The 18,092-nt window shown below is 41.2% G+C and overlaps 1 protein-coding gene across 1 annotated transcript in view; it reads right to left on the bottom strand.

Moving 5' to 3' along the window:
* Nucleotides 1-18,092, bottom strand: part of LOC120943922 (minichromosome maintenance complex component 3 associated protein) — a 71,605-nt gene that overhangs the window by 15,735 nt on the left and 37,778 nt on the right. Inside the window, exons 12-24 of the mRNA XM_040357599.1 lie at nucleotides 17,578-17,738; nucleotides 14,843-15,075; nucleotides 10,909-11,087; nucleotides 10,722-10,822; nucleotides 8,641-8,775; nucleotides 6,793-6,906; nucleotides 4,921-5,073; nucleotides 4,646-4,837; nucleotides 2,645-2,713; nucleotides 2,427-2,555; nucleotides 1,532-1,679; nucleotides 824-1,061; nucleotides 235-332 (exon numbers count right to left, since the gene is read on the bottom strand). Of these exons, the coding sequence (XP_040213533.1) occupies nucleotides 235-332; nucleotides 824-1,061; nucleotides 1,532-1,679; nucleotides 2,427-2,555; nucleotides 2,645-2,713; nucleotides 4,646-4,837; nucleotides 4,921-5,073; nucleotides 6,793-6,906; nucleotides 8,641-8,775; nucleotides 10,722-10,822; nucleotides 10,909-11,087; nucleotides 14,843-15,075; nucleotides 17,578-17,738 (1,950 nt within the window). The remainder of the gene's footprint in view (nucleotides 1-234; nucleotides 333-823; nucleotides 1,062-1,531; nucleotides 1,680-2,426; nucleotides 2,556-2,644; nucleotides 2,714-4,645; nucleotides 4,838-4,920; nucleotides 5,074-6,792; nucleotides 6,907-8,640; nucleotides 8,776-10,721; nucleotides 10,823-10,908; nucleotides 11,088-14,842; nucleotides 15,076-17,577; nucleotides 17,739-18,092) is intronic.

Below are 18,092 nucleotides of genomic sequence, written 5' to 3'. Positions count from 1 at the left end.
AGTCAGGACTAATAATGCTCACGGCTATAACAAACAGTTTTTAATCAGTTCTAGATCGAATATTACGACGTGCGCAAACATTTTCTTGAGAAGCTTCCTGTGTCCTAACAGAGAACTAATGATTCAGCTGGAAAGAGGGCATATATTGAGAAAGGTATGGCAGACTCATCTTTATTGCTAACAATTACATTGAGTAAGTTTAATAATGATGTGAAATAATGCAGTGTAACTTACCACTTCAGTTCCTTTCATGTTAGTCACAGTTTCTGGTATCGACAGAACTATGTAATCTGAGATGAGTTCACATGACACTAGGTCCTGGAGGCCAAGTTCTGTGGAAAGAAAGGCACTTTAAAGCGGGGGTTCACCCTATAAAAAATAAAATACATTTTTTTTTTTCCTAGCATAAAATTAGGCATAGTAGCGCGAGCTACAGTATGCCTGTATTTATTTTTTTAGCCCGGTACTCACTGTGCAATTGTATATTGAAGATTCCGACTCCCCGCGGGGAATGGGCGTTCCTATCCAGAGGGAAGGTGATTAACGGCCGGCTCTGGCACATCACGCTTCTCCGGAAATAGCCTAAATAGGACTTGGCTCTTCACGGCGCCTGCGCATAGTCTGTGCGCAGGGGCCGTATAGCCCCGTGAAGAGCCGAGACCTACTCCGGCTGTCTTCGGGGAGCGTGACGTGCCAGAGCCGGCCGTCAATCACCTTCCATCTGGATAGGAACGCCCATTCCCCGCGGGGAGTCGGAATTTAAAAGAATTTAAATGTAACAGTTCTGATCATACTACAGAAAGAAAACAAAACAAACTCTGACCTTCCTCTATATTTTTCTCTTCATTTGAAGATCCTGGCACCAGCACAGCAAGGCTTGGTGCTGGCCAAAAGGGCTTACAATTCAGGAGCTGCTTTAGTTGCAAGATTGCCGAAATCCAGTACTCTTCAGTTTTTTCATATGTAAAAGGCAAGAGAAAAACAAGGCTGTTGGTTCCCCATAACTCATTCTGACTTTCAGCTTTGTCTAGCTCAGAGTCTGCAAGAGGTCCATGTACTGCCTGCCATAAGACAAAATATGTAAACAAAAAAATCATTCACAGGATCATGCAATAACAATGAGCCCCCGTTCACACCAGTGTGACTTGTCATTTAACAGCCCCAAATCGCATGACAAGTCACACCACATTGTCGGCAATGGAACCTTTTAAATTGGTGCGACTTTGACTTTACAGTGTCGCACCAATTTAAAAAAAAGGTCCCTGCACTAGCTTTCAGATGCAACTTGCATAGATGTCTGTACATGAAGTCGCACAGATATCAGGCAAGTCGCACCTAAAATCACACTGACCTGTGGCTTCTAAATCCTGCTACTTCAAGTGAAAAAGCACGATTTCAAAGTCACATTCAGTGTGAACCGGGGCTTATAGAAGGATCTAGTAATCACTTACGTTAGAAGTTTAATATATTTAAACAAAATCATATAAAAGCAGTTTATTTCAAAGAGAGAAAAAAAAAAACACACACTCACCTTTACACAAACATTTAAAGACACGGGGAATCCTTCCTGTGACACTAATGAGTTGTAGAGTGCTAGTGTTTGAAGTTGCTGCTTCTGGGCATCTGCCGGCTGAATTCCTGCCCAGCAGAACTTTGCCTGCAACCACTTAGACAGAACACTGGAATACAAAAGTTATATTAGTATATTACAGGGCTCCAAATTTCAAGTCCTGAGCTACTAGCCAGGCCTTAAGGCGTACTCACCACCAGTTGCCCCGCCCAACCCCTACCATGTCCCGCTCCCTAATCCCGCCCATAGACACGCCCTCATAAATTATGTCATGAAGTGATACTTAAATGTTTTATGCAGAATCAAATTATAAAAATAAATATTAACAACAACTTTATCCGTGCCCGAAAATGCAGCCACGTGTCCCCACATTGCAGCCAAATGTCCCCACATTGCAGCCTACCTGTGCTGGGTAAGAGAGAGGAGCCGGAGCCGCCTGGTTGTTCAAAGCGCGGGGAACAGCTTTCAATTCAATAGCCGTGATTCCCACCACGAGCGTCGTATACAGCCCCTCCCCCTTGTCCGGGAAACTTTGATAGACAGACAGATCCCAGGATTGCACGGGTGATCTATCAAAGTGTCTGGACAAGGGGGAGGAGCTGTATATGACACGCGCGGCGGGGAACACAGCTATTGAATTGAAAGCTGTAATGTTCCCTGCGCTTTGAACAACCAGGCATCAGCGGCGACGCGACTCTCCTCTCCTTGCTCGCCCCCCCTGTTCCCAGGCAGCCCACACTCGCCAGCCCTCAAAATTTACTCGCAAAATGCGAGCAGGCGAGTGTAAATTTTTAGTGCTGGTATATTAAACATACTCTGCAATGTCATCATAGTTTACATGAAACAATCCTCCTACCTGTTAAGATCATCAGGCTGACTTGTTTCTGGCAGAGCCAGAACTACTTTCCAGAATATGCAGTTTTTCCATGAAGGCAGGCTGTTTGCAATCAAAGATGGCAGCTCCAGCGGCGTCCATGCAGCATCACTGAGATTATGAACAGACAGATTTGTATAAAAATTGTACACATGATACAAAAAATCCATACAAAAGTTAAAAAAATATATAATACAAACCAAAGCAGCTCTTGAAAGAAATGCTGGACTTTCATTGTGTGTAGAATCTGTTCTGTGCGCTGCTGTGGGCTATAAAGTGAGAAAACAATCATGATCGACTATAGAGCAATAAGACGATAATAGGCAAGGTAAACATTGTCATGTTTAAAGCAGTGAAATGCATAAATCAGCTATAAAATTATAACCACTAACAGGTATAGTAAATAACATTGACTATCTTGTTACAATGGCACCTGAAAGTGGGTGGGAAAAATTAGGCAGCAGGTGAGCATATCCCTGAAGTTGATGATTTGAAAGCAGGCAAGAATAAGGATTTGAAAGACTTTGACAAGGGTCAAAATGTATTGGCTGGACAACTGGGTCAGAGCAACTCCACAACTTCAGCTCTTGGGGGATGTTCCCAGTCTGTAGTGGTCAGGACGTACCTAAAATGGTCCAAAAAAGGCAAACCAGTAAACCGATGCCAGGGTCATGGGTGGTCAAAGCTCACTTTTGCACGTGGGGTTTAAATTGCTCCTCCGTATACTCCAAACCAACAGAAGAGCCACTGTAGCTCAAATTACTGAAAAAGTTTATGCTGGTTCTGACAGAGACATACAATACATTGCTGTTGGTTGCAAAAGGGGCTGCGTATCTGCAGACTGATCAGGGTGCCCATGCTGATCCGTGATCACAGTCAAAAGTGCCTACAATGGGCACAGGAGCATCAGAACTGGACCCTGGAGTAATAGAAGGTGGTGCAACCTGATCTTTTTGGCAAGAGTCCAACCTTATTTGTGGGAAAGGCCATGAGTGTCTTGGTCATCTCTAAAGGATCCATTTATGGAGTTGGTGGATAGTTGAACTTTTTCACTTGTTACGGGACTACTGTTTTTTTTTTAAAAGATTTGCACATCTTTGATGTTTTCACTTGAGGTTTGTGGACTTATTTGTGTGTATGCACACTCATTTTATGTGTATATAATGGAAGAAGGTGGCCTGATCTGCTGAATCACATATTCTTTTACTTCAAGTGGATGACCGGCTGTGTGTGCGCATCACTTATCTGGGACAAGTGCTCAAAATGAAATGGTGGGTGATCATAATGTAATGGCTGATCAGTGTATAGCAATGCATATCAAAAGTGCACAAAAATGAAAGTGTGAATGAGAAACATCACCCTTACAGCCTTCATTCAAAAGGGACTTTTTACCTTACCTAACTTTACCTTCAGTAACCATCCCAACTGCCATGAATGCAGTTCACCTGTTCCCATTATCTTAACTGTACAAGCACATCAAGGCACCATTCACTCCTATAACCATACTCCGGATAGCTTGAGGCTGACTTTAGCATACCTATGCTCTGTAAACTGCTTTTAACCTTGTTTTCTGCATAAGGCAATTTTTTTTTTTTTAAAGAATAGAGAGAGGAATCATCTAGGATGTTTTCTTTGCAAGGGCTATGCAATGCAGATTAGGGCTGTACAGTAGGGACTGCAGGGAAAATTACCTAAATGACAATTGCACTAAAAGATGATCTTGTCAATGAAAGTATACCTGTAAACAAAATATATATGGATTTTTAAAGTGTCTCCATTAGGGATAGTCACCCTGTCCATTTGTCCAGGTGACTGTTCTCACCAAAAGTGATGGAGAGAGAGAAAAAAAAAAATCGCAAATTGTGTTTTTACCAACACGAAAAAAAAAAAAAAGGAAAATAATAAAAGACACTAGCTCTGATAACTCAGTTGACTACTAGGCATTTCATTTTGTGGCGGTTTCCTCTCACTTCCTGTTGTGCCCATCAGAGAGAACTTTTAGTTCTAGCCTACTTTAAAGTTACCAGGGTAGCAGGTTAATAAGGGCTTAGGTTTACCAGAGCATTAACTGGGGTGTAGCACCAACTTTTCAAAGCACTCAAATACAAAATGAAGACATAGTGCATCTTCCCTAGCCATTTTTTGCAGCATACCAATTATAATCTGTAAATACAGTTTGAAAAAAATAACATAAAGCTCACCTAATGAAAGAAACAAACAGTTTCCCTGCATTCCCCAAATTCACAATCCCTTTGGGCTGAGTTTGGAAATTTTGCATAGCACTGGGAATCAATGCCTTCAGTGTACCACTATAGCCCATTAAACCAGGAGCAGCTGGAAATCCTCGCATTTGACGCCTTAGTTTCTTCCGAGCACCCAAAACTTCCCGCCACCTAAGAACAAAACAGTTGATCAATTCCAACCGAACAACGGTCATAAATGTTATTATAGATTCATACAAGCTTGCACGCAAGACCTCTGGAAGTATTTCCGGCAGAGCTGCATCTCATAGAGCGTTTCATTGGCTATTTGGTCGAGTTCTTCTTTCACAAACTGATCCACAAACTGCTGACTGATATGTAGAGAGCATCGGCTAATGCGTTCATTGTGATCTTTTTGTATGGCTTTCCTGCAAGAAAAACATTTGATGTCACAAGCAATTGACAAGTGTTTTTTTTTTGTTTTGTTTTTTTCTTAAGATAAAAGGAAATAAAAAAACAGAAGAAGAACTGAAGAATTACCATTGTTTGAAGTCAAGAAATTCTCATTTTTATTTATACTAGCTTTTCCTCATGTAAAAAAGTTTCTTGAATAAAATCAAACTATTAAAAGCCCCACTCTGAGCAAAAACTAGATACAATCACCTATGTCCCCCAGTCCAGGTCTGTGCAGGGGAACACTGATCCAGCATTGCGAAGACACTTCAAGATCACCAGTCGTTGCCACCCCCCGTCCCCCCTTGAGATGCTGTCCTCTTGTCTCTCCTGAGAGGACCCTACCCAGCAGCCAACCGATAGGAAGTGTCCATATCGCAAAGGTAGTGATGTGGACACACAAAGAAGGGCCCTTCCAGAAAGTAAACAGAAGAGTAGACTTGGGCTGGTAGTGTCATATGATTGTAGTTTCAGGTAAGTTAAAAAAGGGATTTTAATGTTTTTCTTCTTTTTTTATTACACCGACCAGTTAGACAGTTTTGATGGGGAACATTTTAGAGAGGGGCTTTAACCACTTAAGGACCGCCTCATGTACATATACGTCAGCAGAATGGCACAGGCAGGCACATCAACGTATATATACGTGCCCTGCTTGACGTGGGTCGGGGGTCCGATCGGGACCCCCCCCGTACATGCGGCGGTCCCCGTGGCTTCAGGAGCGATTCGGGACGACGGCGCGGCTATTCGTTTATAGCCGCTCCGTCGCGATCGCTCCCCGGAGCTGAAGAACAGGGAGAGCCGTGTGTAAACACGGCTTCCCCGTGCTTCACTGTGTCGGCGCATCGATCGCGTCATCCCATTTATAGGGAAGACACGATCGATGACGTCATTCCTACAGCCACACCCCCCTACACTAGTAAACACATACACAGTGATCCCTAAATGTTACAGCACCCCCTGTGTTTAACTCCCAAACTGCAACTGTCATTTTCACAATAAAGAATGCAATTTAAATGCATTTTTTGCTGTGAAAATGACAATTGTCCCAAAAATGTGTCAAAATTGTCCGAAGTGTCCGCCATAATGTCGCAGTCACGAAAAAAAATCGCTGATCGCCGCCATTAGTAGTAAAAAAAAAAAAAAAAATGCAAAAAAACTATCCCCTATTTTGTAAACACTATACATTTTGCGCAAACCAACCGATAAACGATTATTGCGATTTTTTTTACCAAAAATAGGTAGAAGAATACGTATCGGCCTAAACTGAGGAAAAAAAATAATTTTATATATGTTTTTGGGGGATATTTATTATAGCAAAAAGTAAAAAATATAGCATTTTTTTCAAAATTGTCGCTCTATTTTTGTTTATAGCGCAAAAAATAAAAACCGCAGAGGTGATCAAATACCACCAAAAGAAAGCTCTATTTGTGGGGAAAAAAAGACGCCAATTTTGTTTGGGAGCCACGTCGCACGACCGCGCAATTGTCTGTTAAAGCGACGCAGTCCCGAACTGTAAAAACCCCTTGGGTCTTTAGGCAGCATTTTGGTCCGGGGCTTAAGTGGTTAAACAAAGTCATATTGCCTAAAACGAAAGCAGCCAGACTGAATGTTGGTTAGGAAAGAAAAGTCTTATTTATGAAAAAGCGGCGTTGGATCTTAAAAAGTATAAAAAAGGAATCACAGGTAATACTCACTGCAGCTCTTCACTTGATATTTTTTTGATGTTTTCCTGAAGCACTATTTTTAACAGACTGTCACACTCATACTGACTGATCTCAGAAAGCAACTGCTCCCTTTCATGAATTCGCCTGTTAAAAAAAGAAAAAAAAATGAATAAAACATTTCAAAACATGATTTATTTTTTAGAAAGACAGATTAAACACAAATGATGATTTGCAAATGCAGTAAAATCCGCTTCTACAAGCTTAGAGAAGTCAAAAAACATAACTACCCTTAGCACTAATTTTCTTTTCATCAAATTTTCATCAAATTTCCATGAAAGCACACACACAGGTGAAGAACTACCCATGAATAAGGAAGTGGAGGAAAACACAGAATGATCATTTAGCCTAGGTTCACACTGCTGCGAATTCAAAATCGCGGTAAAATGCGCGATTTTACCGCGATTACGCGGCTGCGATTTTGCCCGCAATTTAATGTAAATTGCGGCCCGAAATCGCAAAAAGTAGTACAGGAACTACTTTTTGAAATCGCAGATGCGGCGTCGCACTGATTAGGACAGTGCCATTGCCGACAATTGCCGCCGATTTGAGATGCGATTTGACATGTCAAATCGCATCTCAAATCGTTCCAAATCGTACCCAGTGTGAACCAGGGCTTAATCTCACCTTTCCCAGTACATGAACACCAGGAAGGTAGTAAAATTACCAGAGAAGGTATAAATTCTGAACTATCATGCTAACTTCCAGACAATAGTATCTTACCAATGAAAAAATAATAAATTAGCATACAATTGCTCCAACTATTTGTTCTATAAATCCGGATACAAATTAGAAAAAAATCAGACGCCGCCAGGTTGCACTTCAGTCTGTTTAGGAGCCAAGCCATACTCTGGTCCAGATCTGGGAGGAAATGCCTCAAGGACACCAGCAGTCGTTTCCAGGGGTGCATTTAGGTTTTGTGCAGCCCTAGGCCTGACTAAACTTGTGCACCCCCTAATTTATATATGACCCACCCCTTCCTGTCAAGGCCACACCCCTTGCATTTTAAGACCCACCCTGAAATTTTCAAGTGGGGACACTAGTTCTGATGGCCTGGGGGGGGGCAATGGATTCCCTTAATTTGCATAGATTTCCTCTCACTTCCTGTTTGGCTATGGGACATGAAGTAAAGGGAAATCTCTGCAATGGGACAGGGATGGTAAAAAATTAGAAGCGGCGACGCCCCGCCCCCCCACAGTTGCAGAATGCCAACTGCCCACATACTGGAAGCAGTGCGGTCGATTTATGGGGGCGATAGACTAATTTATCCAACAGTGTAGCACTGTCCGTGCTGCCCCCCTGCAAAGTGCTGCCCTAGGCCTTGGCCTTGTTGGCCTAGGCCAGGATACAGCATTGGGGGCCATACAAACTACTGGGTACCATTTTTAATTGCTGTGGCAGCCTTTTATTCCTAACACATTACCCAGTCCATATCAGTAAAGATATCCAGCATGATATGTTTTTCCCATTCAGATCTGATGTGTTCTCAAAGTGTTCTTTTAATTTTTACAGAGGAGTGTTATATATATATATATATATATATATATATATATATATATATATATATATACACACACACATATACACACACTATATATATATATATATATATATATATATATATATATATATATATATATATATATATATATATATATATATATATACACACACACACACACACACACACACACACACACACACATATATTACACACACACACACACACTCTGACATCTGGAACTGTAAAATGCTGGGTAAAGATGATCAGCTGGTAGATATTTAAAAGTTGGTTATCTATAATGGCTATAAAAAACATGCCTGGCTTCCTCTGCCTTTCTTCGTTTTTCCTCCAACACTCTCTCAGTCTGTGCTTTCATCTCTTCTTTTGTAATAGTGCTTGACAAATCCAAGATTACTTCTGCAAGAAGCCGGTCAGCCACCAATGATGACTCTCTGTAATAGCAGAATCATGGAAAAAGAAATAATAAATCTTCAGCAAGGCAACTGGATACTGGAACAAGTGATTGCATATCATTTACAATTTTTAGTTGTTGACTTTAATGATAAAATGGGAAAATGGTTATGAAATTAAAAGTGTGGTTTTAATACGAATCTTCTCTAAATGTGCTGTATGCGTATTTCCTCAATGGGTTAAAGAGATCATTCTAGATACAATATTTGTATCTAAAATTGTTTTTATTTTACAAAAATTACCCATTGCATTTACATAAATAACTATTGACACCTGCACAGAAATAAAAGATAACCAACGTTTGTATAACTTGGCTGCTTAGTCTTATATATAAGCTGCCATTTTAGGAAAGGAAAACTAAACATTTGTATGTTTTCTTCTACAGGATATTTGGGCAGGAACAAAGCTGTGTATTAAAACAACTTTCAAAATAAATATCTTTAGATTCAAAAGTCCACAAATTTTGCCAAAGCTTTGTAAAAAAAAAAAAAAAAAAAAAAAAGTGCAGATTTCAGGATCGGAGAGTACTTCCAATGCCATTTGAGCTAGTTGGCAGACTGCCACTGCCACTACAGATATTATTCATGCTGGAAATGAACCTCTATGTAAGTATAGCTATACTATTTTTTTTTCAAATAAAATTGGCTGATTTACACTATGAGGCTTTTCCTTTTCATACATGATCTTTTCAACGCATGGAGCTCATCCCTGCAAGTGTAACAAGACTGTAACAATGCTGTTTGAAATCTCCACACTTGTGATCATTCCGGCACAAACTTCCTTGATCTTTGCAATAGGGATCCATCAGATCTGGTAAGAGGCCACTCTGTTTATGGAACACTGAGCCATTTTCTTGAATATTTTTTCCACTCACACTTTTCATTAAGGCCCCTTTCACACTGGGGCAGGAGGTACGGTGGCGGTAAAGCGGCACTATTTTTAGCAGCGCTTTACTGTTGGAATTGTGGCGGTATTCGGCCGCTAGCGGTGCGGTTTTACTCCCCACTAGCGGCCGGAAAAGGGTTAATATCGCCGGTAATGTGCCTCTACAGAGGCGCATTGCCGGCCGTATAGCCGCGGTGTCCCATTGCTTTCAATGGGCAGGAGCGGTGGAGGAGCGGTAAACACACCACTCCAAAGATGCGGCAAGCGCACTGCTCCAGTGTGAAAGCCCTCAGGCTTTCACACTGGAGAAACAGCAGCCGCTGTTTAGGGTTGGTTTTTAGCGCAATATCGCCTGCAAACCGCCCCAGTGTGAAAGGGGTCTAAGTGGATGGACTTGAGTTTAATTATTTTAACAATCTTTTGTATATTGATATTTGATTAATGCACTTGTTGTGGTATTTTGCATCACTAATTTGTAATCGTTGTTTGTTCATACACTGACAAAATTTTAAGTTTAAACAATTTGGTCAAATCCTTGATTTATTCAATTTTGTTTATCATTACATAAGTTAACCATTTAAACGGAACGGGACACACTTAGTCATTTTTATTTACTTTATCACTTCCAAGATTTGGGTTGCAGCAGTTCAATACCAGACTAGTGCAGAGATCTATATTTACTCATTAAAATGTTATTGTAAGGCTGCATTCACACCTAAGCGACAGCCGCGTACGCGTGTAGCGGCAGATTTGCCGCGATTACAAATGTTTCTTCTTTTTTTTTCTAAAGTATTCCCATTGCTGTCTATGGGAAAACGCGCCTGTCGCGTGAAAAAAAGGGTCCGGGACTTTTTTTCAGGCGACAGGCGTTGCGCGTCTATGAGATGTGAACCATCTCCATAGACGGCAATGGGAATTCTCCCCTCAAGCGACAGAAGCGTCCCGCGTCGGGCGTTTTGTCGCTTAGGTGTGAATGGGGCCTAAGCATGAAATATTTAACCAGCGTTCTTTGCAGCAGTTTTTGTTTTATTTATTTAATTACCCAAGTGCAGCAGAAATGTAAGCAGCTCCTGTCTGGCCGATTTCCACACTAAATTCTTTCACTGTCTCTTCCACAATATCAAGCAGCACGGCAGCAACATCCTATATTGGTAAATAAAATAAAAAACTGTTATGCAAAAAAGGTGAAGAAGAACATGTTATTACCCAAATTTGCATCTAAAACATACCACATCAGTAAAAGCTGGCTTGGGTGGGGATGGAGGGACCTCAGGTGGCACTATGGGCTGGAAGACTGATTGACAAGGAATGGATGAGGATTCCTGGTCGTCTTTTAGAAGCACAATCGTACGTTTGATAGGCCTATCTTCAGGGACCGAGTCTTTGACCTCTGGTTTATCTATAATAACTGAAAAAAACATACAAAGTTACATAGCAGGCAAGGTTGGGGAAAAAAAGAAAAAAAAAAAAAAAGACACAAGTCCATCATATGTTTGTGATTTTATGTCAGTATTACATTGCATATTCCTGTATGTTGTGGTCATTCAGGTGCTTTATTTAAAGGGCCAGTTCACACCAGACACAGTTCCATTCAGTTCTGTGTGCTTTTTTCTGCACAAAATGCATGCACAGCGTTTTCCATGTATTTTAATGGCTCTAGTTCACAGTTCACACCATACAGTCAGTTTCAGGTCAGTTTCTGCAGAAAAAATGCACACAAAACTGTACGGAACTCTGTCTGGTGTGAACTGGCCCTAATAGTTTTTTAAAATAAATGATGCTCCCCGATGAAACCACCGCCTGTCCTTACCGCTCTTACAGTAAAGAACCCTCTAACACAGTTTAAGGTTAAACCGCTTTTCTTCCAATTTTTGTGAATGGTGGCATGTCTTATTAAATTCCCTTTCGTGGAAACGTTTTATCCCTATTGTGGGGTCACCAGTATGGCATTCGTACATTGAAATCATATCCCCTCTCAAGCGTCTCTTCTCCAGAGAGAAAAAGTTCAGCGCTCATAACCTTTCCTGTCCTACAGTGCCTTTATTAGTTTTGTTCCAGCACATCCTTCCTGAGGACTGGTGCTCAGAACTGGGCATACTCCAGGTGTGGCCGAACCAGAGTCTTGTAGAGTGGGAGAATTATCGCTTTATCTCTGGAGTTAATCCCCTTTTTAATGCATGCCAATATTCTGTTTGCTTTGCTTGCAGCAGTTTGGCATTGCATGCCATTGCTGAGCCCGTCATCTACTAAGACCTCCTTTTCCATCCTAGACCCCCCCCCCTCCCCTCAGTGAGTAGATTGCATTCATATTTTTGCCACCCAAAAGCATTATTTTACATTTTTCTACAATAAAGCCCCATACACACTGTCAGTTTTCCTGCAGGCTTTTCTCTTCAGGTTTACCAAAACCATCTAATATGAGGTCAAACCTTAAGAGTTTCAATTTGAATGCAATCAGGCAGGCCCTTGCACTACATGGTTTTGGTAAACCGGAAGAGAAAAACTTGCAGGAAAAGCGATAGTGTGTATGGGGCTTAAACCATGTAGTTAACCACTCCATCAATTTGTTCAGATATTCTTGCAAGGTTTCCACGTCATGCGGAGAAGTTACTGCATTGCTTAGCTTAGTATCATTTACAAATACAGAGATTGAGCTTTTCATCCCATCCTCCGGGTTGTTTATGAATAGGATTTGTCCCAGGACAGAATCCTGGGGGACCCCAATTTCCACCCTGGACCATTCTAAGTACTCCCCATTTATCACTACCCTCTGAACTTGCCCCTCTAGCCAGTTTTCAATCCATGTACTTACCTTTTAGTCCATGCCAACGGACCTTACTTTGTACAGTAAACGTTTATGGGAAACTGTAGGGCCAAAACAACAAATCGATTAATCGACAACTAATCGATTATGAAATTAAATCGATTACAATTTTCATAATCGATTAATCGGCCAGTAACATAATGGGGTTAAAAACAACTAAAATTAGCCCTTTATAGTACAAAAAAGCAAATCGCTACTGTAATTACTACTTTCACTGTCCCACAGTAAAAAAAAAAAAAAAAAATTAACCCCTTACAGTAGCGATTATTTGCTCTTTGTACTTATTTTTGTTTTTTTTAACCCCATTATGTTACCAAACATCTCAGGCCGGGGTCACACCTCGTTTTTTTTGGTGCTTTTTGCAGAAACACACTACAGTTCATTTATATGTTTTCCTATGGGACACGTTCCCACCCAGGATTTTTTTTCAGCTGCTGGCCAAATTGGCCCAAAAAAAAAAAAAAAAAAAAAAATTTTTAAATTTAAATTTTTTTTTTTTTTTTAAGGCTATTATCCGGTAAATCGAACCAATAATCGGCCAACTACTCGATTATGAAAATAATCGTTAGTTACAGCCCTAGGAAACTATCAAATGCTTTCACAAAATCCAGATACACGTCTTTGGGCCTTTTATCTAGATGGCAGCTCACCTCTCCATAGAAGTTTAATAGATTGGTTTGGCAAGAACAATTCTTCATGAATCCACGCCGATTACTGCTAATGATACCATTCTTATTACTAAAATCTTGTCCCTTATCATCCCCTCCAAGAGCTTGCATTCAATTGAAGTTAGGCTAACTGGTCCGTAATTCCCAGGGTTACATCTTGCCCCTTTTTTAAACATTGGCTTTTCTACAATCAGCTGGTACCATTCCAGTCAGTAGACGGTTTGTGAAAATTAGGAACAATGGTCTGGCAATTACTTGACTGAGTTCCTTAACCACTTAAGGATCGCCTCCTGCACATTTACGTCAGCAGAATGGCACGGTTGGGCACAGGCACGTACCTGTATGTCCCCTTTAAGTGCCCAGTCGCAGGCACGCGCCCACCAGCCGGTCCAAAGCACCGCAGCCGCAGGACCCGATCGCCGCCGGTGTCCAGCGATCGGTCACAGGAGCTGAAGAACGGGGAGAGGTGTGTGTTAACACACCTTCCCCGTTCTTCACAGTGGCAATATCACTGATCGTCTGTTCCCCGATATAGGGAAAGGCGATCAGTGACGTCATACGTCCAGTCCCGCCCCCTACAGTTAGAAACACATATGAAGTCACACATAACCCCTACAGCGCCCCCTAGTGGTCAACTTCTAAACTGCAATTGTCATTTTCACAGTAAACAATGCATTTGTATAGCATTTTTTGCTGTGAAAATGACAATGGTCCCAAAAATTTGTCAAAATTGTCCAATTTGTCCGCCATAATGTCGCAGTCACGAAAAAAAAAAAAAAGATCGCCGCCATTAGTAGTGAAAAATAAAAATGCCATAAAACTATCCCGTATTTTGTAAACGCTATAAATTTTGCGCAAACCAATCGTTAAACACTTATTGCGATTTTTTTACCAAAAATATGTTGAAGAATACGTACTGGCCTAAACGAAGAAAAAAAATGTTTTTTTATATATTTTTGGGGATATTTATTATAGCAAAATATTTTTCTTCAAAATTGTCGCTCTATTTTTGTTTATAGCGCAAAAAATAAAAACCGCAGAGGTGATCAAATACCACCAAAAGAAAGCTCTATTTGTGGGAAAAAAAGGACGCCAATTTTGTTTGGGAGCCACATCGCACGACCGCGCAATTGTCAGTTAAATTGACGCAGTGCCGAATCGCAAAAACTGGCCAGGTTCTTTACCTGCATAATGGTCCGGGTCTTAAGTGGTTAAGGACCCTCAGATGCAAGCCATCTGATCCTGGTGATTTATTAATGTTAAGTTTTTCAAGTCTATTTCTAATTCTGACCTCTGTTAGCCATGAGAGTGCTTCCTGTGACGAGTTGTGGGGATAAACATTGCAGTTCTGGTTACTGATGGCCCCCACCCCCGATTCCCTCCTGAAGACCGAAGGAAATTCAATATCTTTGCCATCTCTACATCCTTAGTAAGCAGATTCCCTTCATCATTCTTTATGGGACCAAGACGATCGAATCCTCCCTTTCTTACCATTTATATACTTAAAGAGTAAGCATATAGGACAGAAGTGTGTTATTTTCAGGATTAACATGTAACAAAAGGAAAATAAGGGAAACCAATGCACCAATCACATCTAATAACTAAGTAAGCTGCCATTAGATCATTTTTGTTTTTAGGTTTGGACACACTTTACACTTTTTTGTGACTAACCTGTTGGTTCTGGTCCCGATTTAACTACTATTTCTGTTGAGTTGGTAAATCCTGTATATCTGTTCTGTGCGTCAAAGCTACACACAGGTGTGTGCAAAGGGATTGTTGGTAGCGTGGCTCCATTTACCACTTGTCCCACAGATACATTACATTTGTGGCTGATCAATGGACTCTTCTTTGGCAGTAAGGGAGCCTCAGGCTCAGCAAAAGCCGATCGGTTTATCTCTACAAAGCTTAAAGAAACAATAAGAAAATATTTATATCTGAAAACCATATTAGTGGTTTTGCTTTATGCAACCAACATTTTTCGATTTTTATAGTTTTTTTTTTACTTATGAAAAAGATAAAGATGAACGTATAAAAATATTACCACTTGGACCAATGCAATAGTACTTTATTTTTTAACATACTGTACATAGGTTTGGAAAGCAAAGAAGAAATGAGAGGGGAGTGAGAGCATAAGAGGGGGGGCAACTGAAAAGCAGCTTGGGGTCCAGGTGAGCTTTCAAAGATAATTTCTCTATAAGCTCTATCAATTCTGGTCAAAGCTTGCTGGAATGCAGTCATCCATCAAAATGCCCCACCTTTTAAATCATGTATTTAGCTGTCAAATAAGACTGCTGTTAAAGTGGTTGTAAACACACAAAAAAGCAAAAAAATAAAAACCTGTAAGACAAAGGCATGATGAGCAAGTATGCATAGCATACTAGCTCATTGTGAATTACTTGCCTTGGATCGAAGCCCCCGCAGCGGTCCTCGTACACCACTCCGGCCAGCGAGATCGCTCCCGGTGTTCATTCCGGGCATCGCTGGTTCCAGCTCTGTGTTTGGCCGGAGCCGCGATGACGTCACTCCGACGCATGCGCGTGGGCGCCACCGGTAATGGCACATTAACTGAAACAATGGCACGTATGTGCCATTGCTTCAGTGTGCATGTGCCGATGACGTCGGCACATGCAGGGGATACAGTTTGCACAGTCTGCTGCTTCAGTGTTTTTAGATACAGGGGATATCTCCTAAACCATGCAGGTTTAGGAGATATCCGGGGTAGCTACAAGCAAGCCTTATTATAGGCTTACCTTTAGTAAAAAGTGGTTGTAAAGAGTTGTAAAGGGTACACAAATGTTACAATCCGACCTGTACAGCCGTGGCCAAAATTTGAGAATGACAAAAATATTAATTTGCACACAGTCTGCTGCTTCAGTGTTTTTAGATGTTTTTGTCAGATGTTACCATGGTATACTGCAGTATAATTACAAGCATTTCAGACTGTCAAAGGCTTTTAATGACAATTACATTGCAAAGAGTCAATTTTTGGAGTGCTGACTCTCCTTTTTAAGACCTCTGCAATTTGCCCTGGCATGCTGTCAAACTTCTACGCCACATCCTGACTGATGGCAGCCCATTCTTGCATAATCAATGCTTGGAGTTTGTCAGAATTTGTGGGGGGTTTTTGTTCACCTGCCTCAAGGATTGACCACAAGTTCTTAATGGGATTAAGGTCTGGGGAGTTTCCTGGCCATGGACCCAAAATGTTGATGTTTTGTTCCTCAAGCCACTTAGTTATCACTTTTGCCTTATGGCAAGGTGCTCCATCATGCTGGAAAAGGCATTGTTCGTCAAACTGTTCTTGGATGGTTAGGAGATGTTGCTTTTAGAGTATACTTCTGTACCATTGCTGTATTCTTAGGCTAAATTGTGAGTGAGCCCACTCCCTTGGCAGAGAAGCAACCCCACACATAAAAGGTCTCAGCATTCTTTAAAGTTGGCATGACACAGGACCGATGGTAGCGCTCACCTTTTCTTCCCCAGACAAGGTTTTTTCAAGATGTCAAAAAGAGCTCAGATTTCACAGTTACACTTAAATGAAATTCAAAAAAATTGTCCCATTAAGGCTGTTGGGCACTTCCATCCACCAATGGCATCGAATCGGGGGCCATCGTTCCCTCACTTGACTTCCTGCCTCTCAGGGGACAGCATCGGATCATCTCTGCCACTACCGACGGCTCCAGTAAGCGGCAGAGACAACCGGGACGCGGTGGGAGGGGGGTAGGCACCTTTCCTGCTGCTGATAAAAGCGATCTCGGGAATCCACCATGGAGACAACTTTTATCTTAAAGCAGACCACCTGCCATTGAAGAAAATGCTGGGGTTATGCAGCCATCTGCTGCCATAACAATGGTATTGAAAGTAGCGACGTAAATACACGGTGGGCGGTCCCAAAAGTGGTTAAGAGAGAATTGCAGGTTTCCAGCCACTTTAAATAATTAGTTTGAGCAAGCTTGTACAAAATGAATTATATGTTTGCCAGACTGGACTGGCTGATGCTTATACTGTAACCTACTGTAGTAGCTTGTGCTATATACAGTAAGTGGTGCTGTGTTCTGGTAGTAGCACCAACCACTTCCTTTCTAATGTCAGATTTAAAGAGTCGTCTGTACTGTATCTTAAGTATTTAGGAGGCTTGTATTTTTTACAGTACAAAACTTCCTCTGATTGGCCGAGGTAGAGACTGAGGACTACATCCACCCACCTTCGCCAATCGAAGGAAACCTGTATTCATTGATAAAAATACAAGGACTTCTCTAAATGGCAGAGATGTAGCACGGACGAGGCCCTCTATAATCCGGCAGTTCACAATGTTTCACATTTGCTTTGGAAAGCCAAGATTTTCTAATTCAACAATGTAAAAAAATAAAAATAAATCACTTGTACTGTATAATTGATCTACTTACCCATCTGACACACTTAAGCCATAAGCTGTGAGGAATCCAGTAGCTTGATCAGCATCTTGGAATAACAGAAGACGTACAACTTCCTCTAATGGAAATAAGGTGGGCCTCTGGGGACTAAATGTATAAGCAATATTCATAACCTGCAGAGCCCTTCGACGTATCTGTTAGAAAAGTATACACATGAAAATTAGACTTTAGCGGGTTTGATAATAGATTTTCTGTCTGATGCTGGATAGGAAAATGTAAAGTGGTTGTAAACCCTTACATACATCCAAGTGAAGTGACTGGCCTCAGGTGATACACAGAGATTTAAAAAAAATGCACCTACATAAGTTGTACCCTTCTATTTACCGCCAGTTTCCCCTACATCCAAAGTAAAGAATTTATACAGGATCTCAGCACTCTGAAAAGCAGAGGGCGGAGAGCTGAAGGAGGAAAATTGGCATACCCCCTTCACATGAACAGAGTTGAGGCTGTCAATCAGCTGGAGATTACTCCCTGTCACAATTTTTCTC

This window comes from Rana temporaria, chromosome 6 (assembly GCF_905171775.1).
Source record: "Rana temporaria chromosome 6, aRanTem1.1, whole genome shotgun sequence".
NCBI classification, from domain to species: domain Eukaryota; kingdom Metazoa; phylum Chordata; class Amphibia; order Anura; family Ranidae; genus Rana; species Rana temporaria.
Note: the sequence above shows the minus strand (reverse complement) of the source record. Positions and strands in the feature narration are given on the sequence as shown.